At 43.9% G+C, this 18,384-nt stretch overlaps 1 protein-coding gene and 1 long non-coding RNA gene across 34 annotated transcripts in view; one reads left to right on the top strand and one right to left on the bottom strand.

Moving 5' to 3' along the window:
* Window positions 1-17,926, top strand: part of LOC143443443 (uncharacterized) — a 29,003-nt gene extending 11,077 nt beyond the window's left edge. Inside the window, exons 1-8 of one of the 25 annotated variants that reach the window (XR_013112424.1) lie at window positions 3,212-3,339; window positions 3,738-3,799; window positions 10,873-10,941; window positions 14,786-14,852; window positions 15,226-15,236; window positions 16,434-16,522; window positions 17,140-17,283; window positions 17,641-17,926. This is a non-coding gene — a long non-coding RNA (uncharacterized LOC143443443). Of the gene's footprint in view, window positions 1-3,201; window positions 3,340-3,737; window positions 3,800-10,872; window positions 10,942-14,457; window positions 14,853-15,225; window positions 15,379-16,433; window positions 16,523-17,139; window positions 17,284-17,640 lie in introns of those variants that run through there. The other 24 variants (XR_013112416.1, XR_013112413.1, XR_013112408.1 and 21 more) reach the window with 24 other exon arrangements.
* Gng12 (G protein subunit gamma 12) overlaps window positions 1-18,384 on the bottom strand; it is a 108,997-nt gene that overhangs the window by 4,854 nt on the left and 85,759 nt on the right. For 7 of the 9 annotated variants that reach the window (XR_013112403.1, XR_013112404.1, XM_034511765.2 and 4 more), the window contains one exon: window positions 726-844. Coding sequence is in view for 7 of the 9 variants with exons in the window: in XM_034511765.2 (XP_034367656.1) it covers window positions 726-818 (93 nt within the window). In the remaining 2 variants the exon portion in view is untranslated. Of the gene's footprint in view, window positions 1-725; window positions 845-9,220; window positions 9,347-18,384 lie in introns of all 9 variants that reach the window. The other 2 variants (XM_076939879.1, XM_076939880.1) reach the window with 1 other exon arrangement.

Raw genomic sequence — 18,384 nt, 5'->3', positions numbered from 1 at the left:
GGCACTATGTCTTTTTCTGGTGTGGCATGTGCAACTCTCTGTCTTGTGAAGGGAGTCTGGAGGGCGACTCCAGGCGTGATAAGACCAGAGCTATGAGGGTGACCACAGGAACCTCAAGCTTTGCAGACAGGTGACTATCTCGAGTCAGGTAATTGCTTCCATTTCAGGAAACAGCATGAGTCATAACATTCCAGGGCTCTCAAGGGCCATTCTTCTCAGGGTTGAAGGAACACTACAAGGTTAAGGTATCTAAATGTATCTTGCCTCGAGATGGGGTCTCTATTAACCCTGGGGCACAGAGCGGTCACTGAGTGGCCAATCGAAAGGCAGTGGTTTCTTCTGCAGGAATCAACCTGGCAGTTACTTGCAACACTTTTATAACTCTGTAACACTTGATAAATTCTAGAAGGGTGACAAGGATGTTTATCAACTTCCCTGGGAATCCTGTCCCCATCAAAAGACAAGTCTTGATCACATTCATTCACGAACGCTTCCAGGAAAGCTTATCTAGGGCTTGACAGAGGGACTAGCTTAGATATCTGCTCCTTCAGTTGTTTTGGAATAACACCTGTGCTGGCTAGGAAATGAAAACTAAATTATTGTCAGCCTGCACCAGGAAAGGCCTGGAAGCAAGCTGCACACAGCTGTATCTTCTCCGACCTATGCTCCTGCCCAGGAAGGGTGGGGAATTACCCAGAACACATCACCAGGTCGCTCAAACTTGCCTTTATTCTTTCGATGGAGGCTTCCAATCTCAGCTGCTGCACAGTTCTCCTTGCTTGGGCTATGCTGTTGGTGCTTGCAGTCTTGCTGGACATCTTTGATGATGATTCTTTCCTGAAATCTGAAGAGAATTAAGAAAAGTGAACAGCATGTCCTTTGGGTTGTTTGAACCTTTATTAAAATGTGTTACTTGAAGGGGACTGGCAGCATATCCCCAACCATCCCAGCCAGAAATGCCCCACAGTAATTCTGGTGATCTAGATGCGCCAGCCTGCCACCCATTTGAGTATCTACAAAACCTTTTTGTGGAAATTTAAGACCAACCAGTTTAATCTATGTACCCTGACATACTACAGAAAAGTGTCCTTCAAAGAACATCCTAAGAAATAATGCAGTAGTTAAAGGACCTACAGCAAACACAAGCATCTGGTAGCAGGGCACACTACCATCACTACAACCCCTGGAACAGAAGGTTTCACTTCATTTCAATTGGCCTAATGAAAAATTCAAGTACAGAAAATGGTGAGAAAGCCCTCCCTTAAAGAACTTTGCACACAGGGCAATTGTTAGGGGACATCAGATGTGCAGTAAGTTTAAGACTATTGGCAAGTAAGCAAGTCCTTATTTAAGAAGGGGTGGGGGGGGGACCTTCCGGGTAAATGACTCTCCATGATAGATCTACAGTAAATGTCAAATGTACAACAGTCTGAAATAGCAAAAGTTATTTCTTCCTGCCTTATTCTGATGGCCAAGACACTTGCTTACTCTGTTACCTGTCCTCGAATGTTAGAGGGTTGATCCTTCTCTCTGGCCTGAGCCCCTGGATTCTACACTACCCTGCTGCCTTGTCTGTACAACCAGATGATGCAAAGCAGTGGAAAGAGCCTGGCCCTTGAGCTTTGACCTGTCTGCTTAGCCAAGGGTACCATTTCAAGAGGAAGACAGGTCCAGGGCAAGTGCTGCCTGGTACCCTTGCCATATATGGTTACAGTCATGCCTGGAGTGGTGGCAACTGGAGAAAAAGGCTGAGCTGGCAGGAAGGTGGCAGTTTCATGACTCATGGGAGCAGGTGGGCAGTAGGTGTGCCTCCCTGGCACTATGTGAGGACTCAGCAGTCTCGGGCACCATGGCGCCAGCAGCAAACCCAGGCTGACTCATTCTTTGAGAGGCTTGCTGCTGTACAAGGCTTATTCCAGACAAGGTGTAAAACACAGATGAGTGAGTGGCCTGAGACATAGATGTCTCCAAGGGCTGAGTCAATGATCTCAGAGGGCTGACCCATTCGGTGTTCATTGTACACATTTATACAAAACCAAAACACACTCAAAAAACAAAGCCCTTCGATCTGTGTGCAGGACTTTGGATTAGCCCTTGGTGTTAGGCTTCCAGGTATCAGACTTGGCTGCTTCCCTGCTACTACCAGGAGGTTGAGAGTGGGCAAGCTGTTTCACTTTGACTGCTTATCTTCTCATTTGTAGGAAGGGCACCATTATCCACCTCAACAGCTTACGCATATCTAGTACAGGGTTCAGAACAATGGTGGATTACAAACTGGAGCTGCTGGCAGTACTGGAATCCCCTGTGCCCATGCTGTCCACTCTTCCCCTACCTGCTCAGTGGACCTCAGGGGTTCTGATGAATCTGATTGAGGCAGGGCCCTTTAGAACAAGTCATTAGCCAATTTTGCCACATCAGTATCAGGACAGACCAGAGGGGTGGTGACAGCTAATAGTGGATTAGGGGGATAGGCAGGCCCTAGTAGGATAGAGGTACATGACAGGGAAGTGTATGGCAGGGCAAGGTGGCCTTGCCTTGTCTGAGGCCTTAAGTGACCTTGATTCAACACACAGACTAACAGACTCTTCCTCAGATTTCAGTCATGCAGCCCCACCCAAGAGAGAGGCTAAGGGTCTCCTGGGGAGGGTGAAGGTGTGTTACATCTAGTGACTTGGCCCAAATCCCTTAATATGCTTCCAGGCCGGGTTCTATTAATCAGGGTCTGAAGTGCCAGCAAGGCACGAACAACTTCACCTTGCACAGAGTGCAGGGCCCTCTGTCTGTCCCTGCAGCCTGGGAACCTGGACTCTCCTTCTAGCGGGTGGCTGGTTGAATGTGACCCTGACTCTTTCTGAGGGTCCTGTGGTTTGTAGACTGCACCCTCAGGGTTTCTCTATGTTCCCTTTGCATGAGAATAATGGCAAGCATTCTCTTTTTCTCAACCTTCTGGGTACAGTTTCTAAGGCCAGGGCAAATTTTCCTGTAACTGCAGGAGAGGTCACATGTGAACATCACTCACTGTTCCTACCTGTGTGGCCATCAGCAAACAATCCACAGTCCAGCTCTATTTATAAAACCCTGGCAGGTTCCTTCTTTCAGGGAAGATAGCTACACAGAGCTCCAGGAGGGGCTTCTTCCCTTCCCCAACTGTGTTACAATTAATATTTAAACCAGCTAGCTTGTAAGCTAAGACAAAGAAAATGAAAGCCATAAAAAGAACAATCCGCAACTCATTCCTGCCAGTTCAGGCCTCTACTGCTACTGTGCTGGACGTGGTCAGACTCCTAGCACCATGCTCCCTTCCACGGGGAAATCTTGCAGGTTCCCAGGCTCTAACAGGTCCGTACATCAATTGGGTTTTTGTCTTCCTACTCTTCCTTTCCTCCATACCTCTTCTTGAGGAAGAGGTGTGGTGGGGGAGAGTGTCCTCACTATGTTGCCTAGGCTTGCTCCAGTCTCCTAGGTGCAAGCTATCCTCCTACTGAAACCTCCCCGTGTGAAAGCTCCACACTGGGCCTAGTAACTTCCTGTCCTCCTTTGGAAGCAGGGTCTCAAAACGTGGGTATCTTTTCTCACCACTGAGAGAGGAATCTTCCCAGGTTTTTTTTTTTTTTTTTTTTTTTTTTTTTATAAGAACAAAGAGACCATGGATAATCTGTTGATGGCCACAGGTAGGAGTGTGCTGGTTTGTTCAGGCTGGCCTTGAACTTGTGGCAATTCTCATGCTTTCCTCCCAGGTTCTGGAATGAAGGGCTTGAGGCGGCACATCCAGCAACATGTTTTCAATTACGCACTTCAGGTACTGGGTTAGGTGTGTTGAAAATGGATGGTAAAAAAGGCACAGTGCCCCTGCCCAAAGAGGCAGCACCGAGGAAAAGGCAGCTCTCCTTTTCTGTTTCAAGGGAGCCCAACCCTAGCACACCACTTGCCACCCTTCTCAGTTTCCTGGCTCAAATGTAATTTTTCTGCAAGCTCCTTCCCCTCTGCTGGCTACAGGGATAATCCTACCTAGAGAACTAGTTAACATTTAGAGATGAAAGAAGCTTTCTAACTTCATTCTTAAATACAAAGTGCTTTTATTACATTTCTGTAGCAACGGCTTTGAGAAGTCAATTCAATGGGTTACTTGTGGGCAGTCCTAGAAAATAGTCACTGGGCCACTGGGAAGGACAGGAATCTCTGATTAGTGTCTATGTTTTAAAAGAGAAATCAGATAGGGATTTTATAATTGTAAGCAGAGGAGCATCGTTCAGAGACACGGAATTCTACTGAGCTGCCTCAAATCTAGACAGAGGCTGTTGTCCTTCAGTGACTGGTGGGAGGGAGGCCGTTCTGTGGCTAGGACTGGAAGGACTTTCCTCCTTGTGGACACTTTGCAGAGCAGGACCACAGTGACAGAAAATACCTCCAGATGTATCTATTCTCTCCTGGGCAGGAGTTCCAGACTGTATATCTATGCACCAGCTTGCTTTATCCAAGCAGAGCTTCCAGGGCAAATACCACCTGGCATCCTCATGGAAACCGGGAGCTTGCTTGTTGCTCTCATAGTCTTTCAGGAGGCCTTATTACAGCCCTACATGAGGTTATTTTATACATGTTGTTTTAAAGACGAGGCAACTGGAATTAGAAAGGCTGGCTCCCAGGTAACCCAGGCTGTATATTCCGTGTAGCTTGTAGACTTTTCTCTCCAGAAGTCCTCCTTCCCACTTACACCACAGAAAGGGTGCAAATATAACTAAGGTGGCTCATGAACACTGGGGGCATCACAGAATGTTAACGTGGCTCATCACTGGGAGCACCTCTAAGTAGGGGCTTCCTGGCTGCTTTGTGTTTATGTATCTCTCTTTGGGGCACAATATTTATCTGGCCCACAGAGAAGGCTTCCTTCACTGCTGTATCCAGGAGTTAGCCAAGAACATTCTACATGGCTCATAGGCGAGGGCTAATGTCAGAGCTGGGTGGTTATGGTGGCAGTGTGTGTCTTGAACACTAGTACTCCATTCTGCCCAGTAGAGTCAAAATTCAAGAACTTGAGCCACTGGCCATTTGATGAAACATAGCTGTTGCTTCTTTTCAGCTTCATACCTGGGCAAAATAATGGAACAGACATGGGGAATTTAGCTAATCAAATGGTTTGCATTGGTTTTGATGCTAAGGTTTGCTTAAATTCTGAGATTCTTAGAAATTCCTAGGAAAAAGATATTCCATTAAGGGAATACAGACACTTAAATCAGTGTCAAGAGGACCTGAGCCAAAGAGGCGAGTGAGCATAAAATGTGTCACAGAGCACACTCTTCAGTGGAAGGAACAGAGGAGCCTATAGTCTGAATGACAAGTCACAGTGGCCTGGCCAGGAGCTAATCACTGGGGCGAAGCAACTTCTTCCCAGAACAAACATCTGTCTGTGGCTGTAACAAAAGAGCAAGCCTCCATTTACTCCAGCTTGCTCTGCATCTTCTATAAGAGAGGCACAAGAAGACCTGCCTCCCAGGGTTGTGAGAGATGGGACACAGACACACGCTGTGCTCAAAGTACCATACACAGAGATCCCAAGTGCTGGGCTCAGCCCCATGTTCTTACTGTGAACCAAGATTAATGCGCTGCTGGAGAATTACGAGGTTAAGTGAGCAGGTAGCACTAACTTTAATATGGCTTAAAAAGTGAAGTGCAGAGCAGGCTGTTACAGTCTCCCATCCTCATGAACACTTATTACTATTCATATCAGAGCCTGAAGGCTAATGGTTAGACCAGGTCCCATGTACACTGTACAGTGTGTTTTACATCAAATTAACTATCACCCTTTGGAAAAGGGTTATTTCAGCTGGATAAGGTGCATGCCTTTAATCCCAGCTCTCAGGAGGCAGAGTTAGGTAGACAATCAAAGCCAGCCAAGAGTACACAGTGAGACTATCTCAATAAACAAACAACAAATTTATGAACGAACAAACAAATGAATAAAAATAAATAGAAAAATAGAGATCTCAATGTAGAAGGATGACATCTAGAAAAACTGGAAAATCCTTAGCTGGATCTGACAGGTAGCTGAGCCTCTGACATCTGCTAGTGTTGACGCTGCTCTGTATACCCTGGACATGCAGCTGCAGGGTAGCTCAAACTCACTCTTGCTTGTCCCAGTTAAAGGTCTTGTGTAAGACTTGCTAACTGTTTAAGCCTCAACTTTCTCATGGTAAGAAGTGGGGATAACACTACTTTCCTATTTAAAGGACTATTAAAAGTATCAGAAAAAATTAGCACGTGTGTAGGTATGATTCAGTGGTAGGATACATGCTTACTGTAACTGAGGTCTTAGCTTCAATCACTACCACTGGGGAAAGCATGTAGATTATTAATATAAAGAATTCTTTTTAGAGTGCTTAGAATCTGTACTGTCCTATCTGCATGGTGTGCACCACACTCTTTGATTCCTACTGTAGTTCCGGGTGCTTGGCAGAGGTCTGCCCTCTTCCTGGCATATGTCACTGAATTGCAGGGCTAGGAAGCAATAAATGATATATCCCAACATTCATAAGAGGGATTGTGTTCCCCACCCCAAATTCACATACTGAAGGAGTAACCCCAGCACACCAGAGTATGGCTGTATCTGAAGACAGGATCTTCTGAGAGGCAACTGAGTTAAAATGAGATCATGTGAGTAGGCCCTTACCTCAAAAGACAGTAGGTTTATAAGAAAGGGAGATTCAGGCCTAGGAATTCACAAAGGGAGTCAAGTAGGCCAACACTTAGATCTTATATTTCTCATCTCCAGAAATGAGGGGAAAAACATAAAACTGTTGTTAACCCCCCCGGCCTGTGGTAACTGGATAGTATTCATAGCAAACGGCCACACCTAGGTTCTCTTGCCACCAGAACAGTTGTCAACGTATTTAGAAATTATCTGGCACATGGGAGTGACAGGAACTTTTGCAGACAAGAAGGATGGAAGGCAAGTTGCTGTTTGGGGAGCTCGGGGTGTGGTACCCCAGAGTCTAGTCATCAATCAGAGAGAGGCCACATGGGATGGTGGCCTTCTGGTTCTGCACTGGGCATTGAACCCTGGCTCAATTTTGTAGTGGTTTAGAGTCCTTTTTAGCGACTCCAGTGAGAGCCTGTTCTGCCTTTCAATGATTACACAGGTCTTAAGACCATTTCTGCTAAAACTGCAGGGCGCTTTCTGTTGGCTGTAACTGAAACGTGAGTCGCACAGAATTATTAACCAGCTGTTAATAGTTTACACATTAGCTCTGACTTCCATTACTGCCCTGCTATCATTACTGACCACCTCACACTCCTAGACCTCAATGGAAGAAGGACCAACTCTTTACACTCTTTTTCCCAGCTGAGGTTATGGATTGTGAGACCAAGGGAATCCAAGCCTGTGGCCAAGCTGCACACGCTACCCAGCTCCTGTAAACCATCATGCTGACAACTCGTAGAGAGGAAAAGGAGAAGCAATAAGGAAGGTCTGGAGACAAACAGGAACACACATTTTGTACAGAGAAGATGTATCAGTTAGAGATCTCTAAAAGACATTTACATAGTTTAGAATCAGCCAAACAGAAAAGATAACCTCAACCTCAAAGACTCAGCAGAGCTCCCCTGTGAAGAAGGTCTTATTTGACACCTTTCGTTGGCTTATCTTGACTTTTTTTTTTTTTTTTTTAAATAAATACACGGTTTCTGGGTTGTAGCTCTGGCTGTCCTAGAACTCACTGTATAGACCAGTCTAATCTGGTCTCAATCTCAGAGATCTGCCTGCCTCTGTCTCCGAGTGCCTGGATTAAAGACATGTGCCACCAAGGCACATTTCCAAATAATAAGTAAGTTAATATGGTTAATTCTGACAACTGTCAACACTTGCTGAGTTCTATTTGTACCACACGCACACATCATTGCATTTAATTTTCTTAGCAATATCAGGAGCCCTGACCCTTTATTACTTCTTTTGCAAATGGTACACAGAGGCAATAAATAAATAAATGCCTGCCTGCGGTTGCACACGATGGGACTATACAGCTCAGGTGATGTGCTTCTTAAGGTGTTATTATATACACCACCCTGTGAAGTTTGCCTTGGAGAGCAGAGTCCAGGATGGAGCTGACAGAAAGGAATGGCATGCACTCACTAGCCTCACTGACAAAAGGTGGCACTGGGCTCGATTCAGGGGCTCATTTTCACAGTTGGTCCCCTCAAGCAGTGTGAGTATAAGTGTGGAGTGGAGGAAAATTGCAAGAAATGGGAGGTTAAAGAAAACTGGGACTACTGCCCCAGACTCTAGGTGGGGTTACTGTAAGGACACAGATGATTGCAACACCCCATGTGCCCTGCGGATGCCGGGAAGGTGCCAGGAGAATTAGCCAATCTCCATAATAAATGCAATGGGTGGGAGCTGTTGGGCCCTGGCAGTGAGGCCCTTCCTTTGCCCAGTATCTAAGAACACCTGAGGCACTTGCTTCGGAAAGCTGGTTCAAGGAGGCCTGCAACAGAGCCCAGACAAACAATGTAAACGCTTCCTTGGAAGACTTTCCTGAAATACCAGTAGTGATGGGCAGACTCTGCCTCTGGCTCCTGCCCATCTTTATTTCTGCTTTTAATTAAAATGGGTCTATTTAGAAGAATGCTACTTTCTGTCCATGCATGACTTTTCAAAGCTCTGACTAAGTCCTGAATGATTCTCTTTTTGATGACAGTAGTCTACAAGGTTAACTTCCTTTATCATGAAATCATTCTATTAGTGGACTTTTTTTTTTTTTTTTTTTTTTTTTTTTTGCTACAAAAGTTCAAGTTGGTTTCCATGACAGACACTTCCTCCTGGGAAGTGCTACAATGCTAGGCAATCTGTGCTTGCCACACACAGTTCTATGTTTCTACCCAGTGCTTCCTGGCTTCAGCGCAGGTAATTTCAGACCATTGTGGGGTACTAGTGTAGCAGAGCCAAAAGATTTTACTGTCAGATAAATTTAAATTCCAGCTTGTCACTTGCTACTCCAAGATGGTTTATTTCCAAGCCTCAGTCCTCTCCCCTGTAAAATGGGAAGGGATAGTAAGAATTGTCCACATAAAGGACAGCTTTCAGGATGAGCTAAGGATTCAGCACTTGTCTGACTGCTCACAGGAGAGACAGCGCAGTTACCAACATATGTCACCAATACTCTTGACCTTAACACCAATATGCAAATTGTCTACACTGACAGGTAAAACCCAAGGAAGCCACACCACTTGCCCATTTGTTCTGATGTCCTTCTCGAGAGGAACTGCTTCCACTGTCCTGATCACTGCAGACTTTTTTCTCGGTCTTCCTTTAATCTCCTCAGACGAAGATCTGTCTGACAGAGATGTCAGCTACTTGCTATCATTTTATTTTTTTAAAGGGCCACATGAAAAGAAAGAAGATAATATTATATTCAATGTATTTAGCTTAATGTAACGCATATAAGATTATTGAGATAGTCTACATCTTGGGGTAATGAATCATTGAAACATACTGAATCTTAACTAGATCAGTGGTATTTGAGGGCACAATCGTCATAGCACCATACTGGTTTCAGCAGTGGCTCTTTCAGTGCATAGAGGAATCTTAGACTACCGTACTCTCAAGCCTCTCAAATACAACTCTGACAAACTCCATTTTCACTTTCCCTATTGCTTGGCCTCTGGTTTAGCTGAATATGGGCTCTGAGTACCTCAAGCCAGAGCTACTGTATCACCCCTGAATCAACACCCTTGTCTGCAACCTTCCAGTCTCATAGGGCCTGACCAGTCCAGTCCAGTCCTAGCTTATACCTCTGAAAGGCTATATTGAACAAGATACAGGGGTTTCCCAGGGTGCCCCTCAAAAAGTCCAAAGGGTTTGCTTTCAAGGCCCTTTCAGAATTATGTATCACAATAAAACTCTTAACCACAAAAGAAGCTTGTTTCTATAGAAACAGTGTGTACCAAATGCCAGATACTAGGTGAGACACAACACTTGGTACACAGTCCTAAGTCCTCACAATAACCCGAGGGAGGGTCCATTTTATTTCTAATTTCATACGTGACATCAGCCATGTATCAAACACCAGACAGCTAAAAACTGCTAGGATAAAATCTGAGTCCATATAAATTGATTCTTGGGTTCAGGCCTGGAATTTTCACTGCTACACAGAAACAGTGTCAGGGTGTAACATTCATGTCCTTGATCTGTATTGTTTTCAAGCCTTGAGCCTTCACTCAAGTTCTCTGCCAACTTCTTGGCTCTATTTAAATTTTCTCTAGCTTTAGGTTCCTGTTTACATTTCTATCCTCTTCAGGAAAAGCTTCAGTAACTACTTTTGCTCGCAGTGACTAATCCGCTTTATTACTTAATTCCTGCTATATGCTTATAGCTCAGGGGCTAAAGGATTCCTGAAGGGCCTGAACATGCATGGGAAGGGTAGGGAGGGCAAGCTCTGCATGAATATTTGCTATCCAACGCATATTGTTACCTAACTGATTTTACACAAGCACTGTAATATAGTAACTACGTGTCTTCATTACCATGTGCCAGTGACTGTAACTAGTACTCAGTGCTCTGTACAAATACAGGGTTATTTAGTATCCCTAGAGGTTAGATTTATCATGCTCACAGAAGGTTACAGAATTGCCAAGAACACAAAGCTAGAGATTTTAGTTCATATTTCTTCAACATCAAACCCATGTCCTGATCATCTTGTTTTACTTTTCCTCTCACAGTGACTAACACAGAGGACAAGACTTCCATAAATACCTGGGGTAGAGTAAGACATACAGCAAGGCAACTATGTATTAGCTAGTGTGAAACCACCACTGGGGGGATGCTTTTATACTTGCTGTTTGTTATCTTAGAAACAGGATACACCTTGCTGGTCTTTCCCACAGGTATCCAGTAAAACGGTATATTCTAAGCCAATGCATACCCATTGGTATGCTTCCTTGCACAGATTTTAGGTAAGTGGAATTCCTGGCTTTCCCCATGTATTTGATTAGGACAAATATGTTCACTCTGTGAACCCTCACCTCCAGTATGAGATGGCACCCAGGTTCCAAGGACCATGCTACTGTGTACCCATGTGAAGTATCTAAACAAGTTTTCAGCTTGAGGTAGGTCAAGAGAAGGTGCCCTATGACCTATAGCAGTGTAGTTCTTGGCCCCTGCTTTAATGCTGGGCCATACTCCACCCATCTGTTCAGACAAACGTTTACTGTTAACACTGGGAACAATGCTTATGATCAATGCTTATTACCTGTAATCTAGTTCAGCAAGAAAACGTTGGCTCAGAAAATATTTATTTGTATCTGCATGGCTGGTTTAAGATAGCTAAATGGCCTATGTGTTTATTCAAGAATAAATAAATGAATGTTGAAAAACAGTAATGTGGGGAGAAAGGAAGGCTTCAGTTAATGTATGTTGACATGAACTATGTCAAGTGCCTCAGATCAGTGGTAGTGGCAAAGGCTTCCTCTGGTCCATGTGGGAGTGGTGTATGCAGAAACGATCAACCACAGCTTCCTTCTCCAAGATGACTGAAGCCTGAGCCTGCTAAATCTACCTCCTTTGTTTACCTGTATACAATAAGCCCGCCTCCTAGATTTTGATGCATAAATTACGGTTCAGGCCTGTTTAGGTGATGTCTTCCTTTAGAATGAGCACAACCCACTAGGTCACAGCTTTTCTGTACCTTGTCTGTTTGTCCTTTCTTCATTCTCATGTCACCCCAGTTAGGTCAATCTCTGAAGCTACGCTTTTCTATGTTAGGTAACATGTTGAGGGCTTTAGATCATATTTTTATTTACTCTCTACAACACCCCTAAAAAAGAAAATTACTGTTATTTCATTAATTAGTGTTTTTGTCAGGAGTATAGCCAGCAAGCACCAATGGCACCACAGTGGTCTACAATAAAACACAGCTCTCCCGGGCTAGCCCTGGGAGATGGCAACAGTGCTTGCTCTTTGGCATCAGGAGTGCAGTGGTTTGAAGGAGAATGGCTTCTACAGGGTCTTTTGAATGCTGGTTCTCCTTGGAACACTTTGGGGAAGGATTAGGACATGTGGCCTTGGTTGAGGAGATGAGTCACTTAGGGGTGGGCTTTGAGGCTTGGGGTTGTGAGGTTTCAAGCACCCACCCCATTCTCTGTTAGCTCTCTGCCTTTTGCTCTAGAATCAAGATGTAAGTTCTCAGCTGTTCTTGTACCACACCTGTGTTCAACCATTCTGAGCTCCACTTTAACTGGCTGAAATGATAAGCCCAATTCAACACTTCCTTTTATAAGTTGCCTTGGCCATGGCATTTTGTTTCAGCAATAGAGAAATAACTAAGACAAGGACTTAAGTTCAAGCCCCTACCAAACAGGTTAAAATAATCTGCATATTGAATGTGTACACCTTTAACCAGTGTTAGGTGGATCCCAAGAGCTCTTTGGGCAGCCAGCCTGGCTGAACTTGTAAATTTCTGGTTCAGTAAGAGATCCTGTCTCAAGGCAGTAAGGCAAAGAGTGGTAATATCTTGCTCTGGCTTCCACTTGTGTACACAGAAGAATGCACACATCGTGTTAGACTACTACACAGACACTACTATAATAATGGTGGGAATTCCAAATGGCATAAGAGAAATTCTCACTGCTCCATGTAGTAGTAGTACGTGGAGCATGTAGTAGTGCTCTTATACAGTTGTGAGAGGAAGGGTCCACAAAGGGCAACAGACTGCACTGAAGGTGGTCTCTAGCTCGGTGCCTCTCAGCCTGTGCTCTGCACACCTGCGGCAGCAACCCAGGAATCTTTGTCAATTTCTTAGGAACAGTAATTCTCAGATTCCAACCCAGACCTACTGAATCAGAACTGGGGTGGACCCTGTCAATGTGTGTGCCCCAAGTACTCGAGGTGAGGGTCTGGAGAGACTGCTCAGTGGTTAAGAGCTCTCTTGGTTCAGTCCCCATCACCAACCTGGGAGGAGAGAGGAAAAGGCTCACAAACCCTTTTTTTTTTTTTTTTTTTTTTTTTTTTTTTGGTTTTTTGAGACAGGGTTTCTCTGTTTAGCCCTGGCTGTCATGGAACTCACTCTGTAGACCAGGCTGGCCTTGAACTCAGAAATTCACCTGCCTCTGCCTCCCAAGTGCTGGGATTAAAGGTGTGCGCCACCACCGCCCGGCTAGGCCTTGTATTCCTAAATGTGTTATACAGGCACAATGCCCATGAGAGTATCAATATTCATCTCACTTTTATATTAATAAGCTCGTACCAATGAAAACCTTAAATTTGAAATCAAAGTAAATTTTGTACCATTTAAGAAATATAACTTCATCTTGATAATAATTATACAGATTTCTACCAATAGGTTATGGCTGTGCAATAAGTCCTAGCTAATCCTCCCTGTTCCAACAAAACCACTACTTTTCCCTAGAAAGACAGACCATTATTAACCACATTAGTCCCCAAGCCCAGGGAATAGGGGCGCTGACTCTTCTTTAACTTCTTCAAGCTGATTACAGGCGTTGAGATATTAGAAGAGGGGTGGGGGAAAGAGTAAGTTGATAAGCCTCTGATGCTGTGTCTTCACTGAATCCAGATGGAATTTCAGGACATCGGAGGTTTGGGCAGGTCTGCTCAGTATGCTTGATGAGTAGATACACCAAGGCTGTGTATTCTCAGGCAGATTGTTTTCAAGGAAAGCTTAGGGGCAGCCGACGTGATAAGGTTTTGCAGTCAAACAAGACTAGGTTCAAATCTCAGCCCTGTTATCCAGTGCAGAATGGTGTTAAGATATTTAATCTTCATGAACTCCTGGTTTTATGTAAAACAAAATGAGGAGAGTGCTACCTCACAGGATATAATGATTAACCAAAACCACACAGAAAATAGCCCACACGAGAAAATCACACAGGGTTATCTTCATCTCCACCGTCATTGTGATCAATGTCACCGCCAGTGGTGCTTCAAACAAACGAAAGCAACTGCAAAGGGCTGGATGTAGGAGATTAAAACATGAGTAAGATTCTGTTCTTCTTGTCGAGCCAGAAGGCTCTGACAGAGACAGAGACAGCTTCTGACTTCCAGGCACTTGATAGGAAAATACTAGAGTTCAGGGCCCCTACGTCTTCAGCCCAGGGTCAAAGCAGGACATATTTGAAGCAGACAAGGGGCAACTGTGTCACAAAAGCCAGGGGGAAGAGAGGGTATGCTTCCAGAAGGCAGCTAAAGCCATGGAAGGATCTGTACTTAAAAACATACTCAAAAAAACATGTAAGAGGAAGACATTCCAAAATGTTCTTCCTGCCAGTGACAGGAATTCTAGGAGGATTTAGTGTTATTCATGCACGAGTACAGTTGTGAGGCTTTGTTTTGGAAAATGAAATACGCTTTGATAGTACCTATGTTGGCTAACTCTGGTTCTCAGGATATAATACAACTGCTTGGTATTGCTAGTCTCAAGGGCAGTTCACTCTGGGGATCCTGTCTCTTTCTCCCAGCAGGCTAGAGCTACAGGCAGGTGACCAGGACCACGAGCAACCAGCATTTACAACCAGCATTTGCATCTCTTACTTTGTCTGGAAAGTGCTTTAACCACTGGCCGTCCTCCAGTCTCAGATAAAGATTTTTTTTAATCTGTTGTTTTTAAAGATTTATTTTTTATTGTTTTTGGTTATATGTAGGTGTGTGTATGTCTGCATGTGGTTATGTGCACATGAGTGTAGGTGCCCTTCGAAGCCAGAGTCATTAAGGTTCTCCTGGAATAGGCATTAGATGCCCTTGGAGCTGGAGTTACAGACAGTGGTGAATGCCTAACGTGGGTTTCAGGAACTGAATCAGGTCCTGTGGGAGAACAGAAGTGCTCTTCACCACCAAGTCATCTCTCCAGCCCCAGGTAAGGAGTACTGGTACATGTAATACACACGAATCTCTTAAATATAATGAGCAAAGCCCACCAGGGGACAAATGAGAACAAGCTGTCTAGTTGGGTTTACATAGAGAGTTCAAGTTCTGCTATAATGATAGTAGCAGCCCCTCAACAGTCAGGATTGGCCATGAGTTATCTGCTGGCTTTGGAAGCCCATTAACAATTAAGTTGCATGGGTTTGTTGTACTTTTGTGTATTTTAAAAAATTTAAAGAATAGAAAGTTAAAACTGTGATTCTAAGCACTCATAATATATTACATGGTAACTATAAACATTATCATGTGAGATGTGTCAAGAATGGCAGAGATGCACATTGTGATTATTTCATTTTCTCTTCCAGATCATGACCGAGTGAGTACACTCCCAGTGTCCACAATGCAAAGAATTGCCTTCTAAAGAAGCACAGATGAAACTACAATCTGTGATCTGAGCTCTCTGTCCACTTCACACAGTGCTCAGTTCTGGGTCACCTAGGTGCATCATTTTGTAGAAACTGCCATAAAAAATGAAATGCCCAATGCCATGGTTTAGAAGTCTAGAGCATGCTAAAATTGGAAGAAGAGGGTGTTTTATTTTTTTGTAGCCTCCACTCTGGCTTCTCCCTGTGAACCTACAGTCAAGCAACATGCATTTATCTTACTTTCAAACACGCTAGACTTGAGCAACAAAACCGTCTGGAACTCCTGCAGTGACCAGTAAGATAAAGTCCCTGCATTTTCCCCTGTGGGTAAAGTACCTGTTCTGAGTTTCATGGAACCTAAGCGTTTATGTTCAAAGGGTAAGAGGCTGAAAATGCAAGGAGTTCCCAAGTTCACTTCTAGTTCAGACTTGGTGTTTATATGATTAGAACACTAAGTCTCAAGGCAAAGTCATCAACTTGGCCAACAACTTCTTTATAAAGAAGTTGAGGGGAAACATAGAACCAGGACTGAAGGCTTGACCAATCCATCCAACAGTAATATCAATAGCTTCTGTGCTGTTTGGTTCACCGAATTTCAAAATTTTTTTTAGCATGCCTTCAATTCATTTAAAAGATTGTTAAGAAATATAAATTAATTCAAAGGTATTTTCTTCTAATAAAGTACAGAACTTAAAAATAACATTGCTCAGACAAATTATTGCAAAGGATCACTCCAAACCCCAGGAGAGGAGCTGGGGAGATAGCTCAGGACTCCTGCAAACACACATGAATATGTGCATACACACATGCACACATTGCACAGACTGGATAAAAGACACTAAATGTTCAGTAGCTTACTATACAGAATTTGCCTTGTAAATTTTGTTCACTCAAATTAACAAAAAAAATTAACAAAAATTAACAAAAAATTGCAAAGCCAAATTTTCAAATAGAATGAAGTAGAAGATTCTTCTTTGTAAACTCTGCAAAAGAATTTCTATGGCTATTGTCAGCCCTGGACTTTCCAGGACTGGCCTATTTGAAGCACTGGAAATTACTTGGCATAATAGCATGACATGGCATCATGGAGTTTTTTTTTTTTTTTTTTAAACAAATGCTGATATCTCCTTCGTGTATCCTTCCTCCAGCCTAATCTTGTATGTATCTGATGGTCTCCTGGAAGGATGGTGCCATACACACATAGCCGCTTATGTCTTCTATGCATTACATACAAACTGTAAGTTCAGGCCGGTTTGATTTATTATGACATGTGAGTAGCAAGAATAGATTGTTCTGTAAGTCTTCTTCATAATACAGGAAATAAGAGTGTGGTAGTTTGAATAGGTTATGACCCTCATAGACTCATATGTTTGAATGCTTGTCCCATAGAGAGTGAAATTTTTTAGGAGGTATGACCTTTTGGAGTAGGTGTGGCCTTGAAGGAAGTGTGTCACTGTGGGGGCAGGTTTTGAGGTCTACTGTGCTCAAGCTATATCCAGTGTCAGTTTTCTTCTGCTGCCTGAGGATAAAGATGTAGAACTCTCAGCTCCAGCTGGGCAGTGGTGGCACATGCCTTTAATCTTAGCACTTGGAAGGCAGAGGCAGGTGGATTTCTGAGTTCGAGGCCAGCCTGGTCTACAGAGTGAGTTCCAGGACAACCAGCCTTACACAGAGAAACCCTGTCTCGAAAAACCAAAAAGACCTCTCAGCTTGTCCAGCACACCATTTTTGCTTGCACGCTGCCATGCTCCCTGCCATGACAATGATGGACTAAACCTATAAAACTGTAAGCCAGCCACAATTTAATATTCTCCTTTATAAGAGTTTGACCATGGTCATGGTGTCTCTTCACAGCAATCAAACCCAACTAAGCCAAAGAGGAACAATGTTATCTTGGAATCATGTATAAAGCAAGACCTAACACAGTTTAATGAACCAATCACAGAACAAGGGCCCCAAAAACACACTAATGAAACACTTCAGGAGTATACATTACAGGTGAGCTTCCTGTCTCTAAACACAGCTGTTCTTGAAGACCTGCTCTGGTGCTGCTTTCCCATCCTGATCCAGCCCACCACTCCCAGGGGAAGCTGAGGAGCTCGCCCATCTGTGGGCTTACAGCTGTCTGCAAGTCCAGGGCATTGCTCAGATGATTCAGCATGGTCTTCCTTTTACTACAGCTATCATTCATTAGTTCTGTTTCTAAGATCACATTAAGCTTTGCTTAATATTTTTTGGGAGGTGGTGGCAGCAACTTTGGCTTTCTTTGTTCTTTCCAAGTTTTCTGAACTATGAGATAACTTGGGTCACTTTGGAAATTAGAAAATTCCTGAACCTGATTATTTTTCTTCTCAGATCATCCTGGAAGTTAACAGGACCAGTTTCAGAAAACACAAGGGGAAGATGAGTAGAACCCAATCACATGCTATCTGCCTGGAGAAGGACTTCTACTGGTAGGCCTGGCAGGCCAGGAACCAGAGACCACCACCCAAAAAACGATGCCTCAAGAATTCTAAGGCTCCTCGGACACTGTCCATTCTCCTTGGAGGAGCTGTTGAAGGGCAGGAACAATATTATATTCCGCATGCTTCCAGTTCTGGAAGCCAGTGGTTTTGTAAATGAAGTTTTATTGTTCAACAGAGCTTTCCTTCCTGTCTGACCAGTGTGTTCTTTGTAGCCTCTGCTGGGTCACCTACATCATGTGGCTAACCTTGACAGCGCTAATCCTGACTCTTTCTGGAGCCATCAGATGGGGAAGGGGTAGAGAAGGGATTGGACAGTTAGAGGGGAAGTTGGGGTGTGATTTCCTCCAATGTTTTCTCAAGGTCTGAGAAGCAGCATCTGGCGAGCATCCACAAGAGGCACACATTTTGCTTCTCTCTGTCTCGTATGAGTGACAACTTCCCTACATGCACAATGGTGATGACTTTCTTTAGGTGCCTTGACTGATGTGATCCTCACAAAGATTCTCCAAATACATGCTGTTACTCCAAACTCTCTCTGTTACATGGATGAGGTCTCTGAGGCCTGGCGGCTAACATATTTACCTATGGAGTAGCACATACAGGATTGGAAACCAGGCACCTCTGCTTCCAAAGT

The sequence above is a fragment of the Arvicanthis niloticus genome, chromosome 9, assembly GCF_011762505.2.
Source record: "Arvicanthis niloticus isolate mArvNil1 chromosome 9, mArvNil1.pat.X, whole genome shotgun sequence".
Taxonomy (NCBI): Eukaryota; Metazoa; Chordata; class Mammalia; order Rodentia; family Muridae; genus Arvicanthis; species Arvicanthis niloticus.
This window is presented reverse-complemented; position numbering and strand designations above follow the sequence as displayed.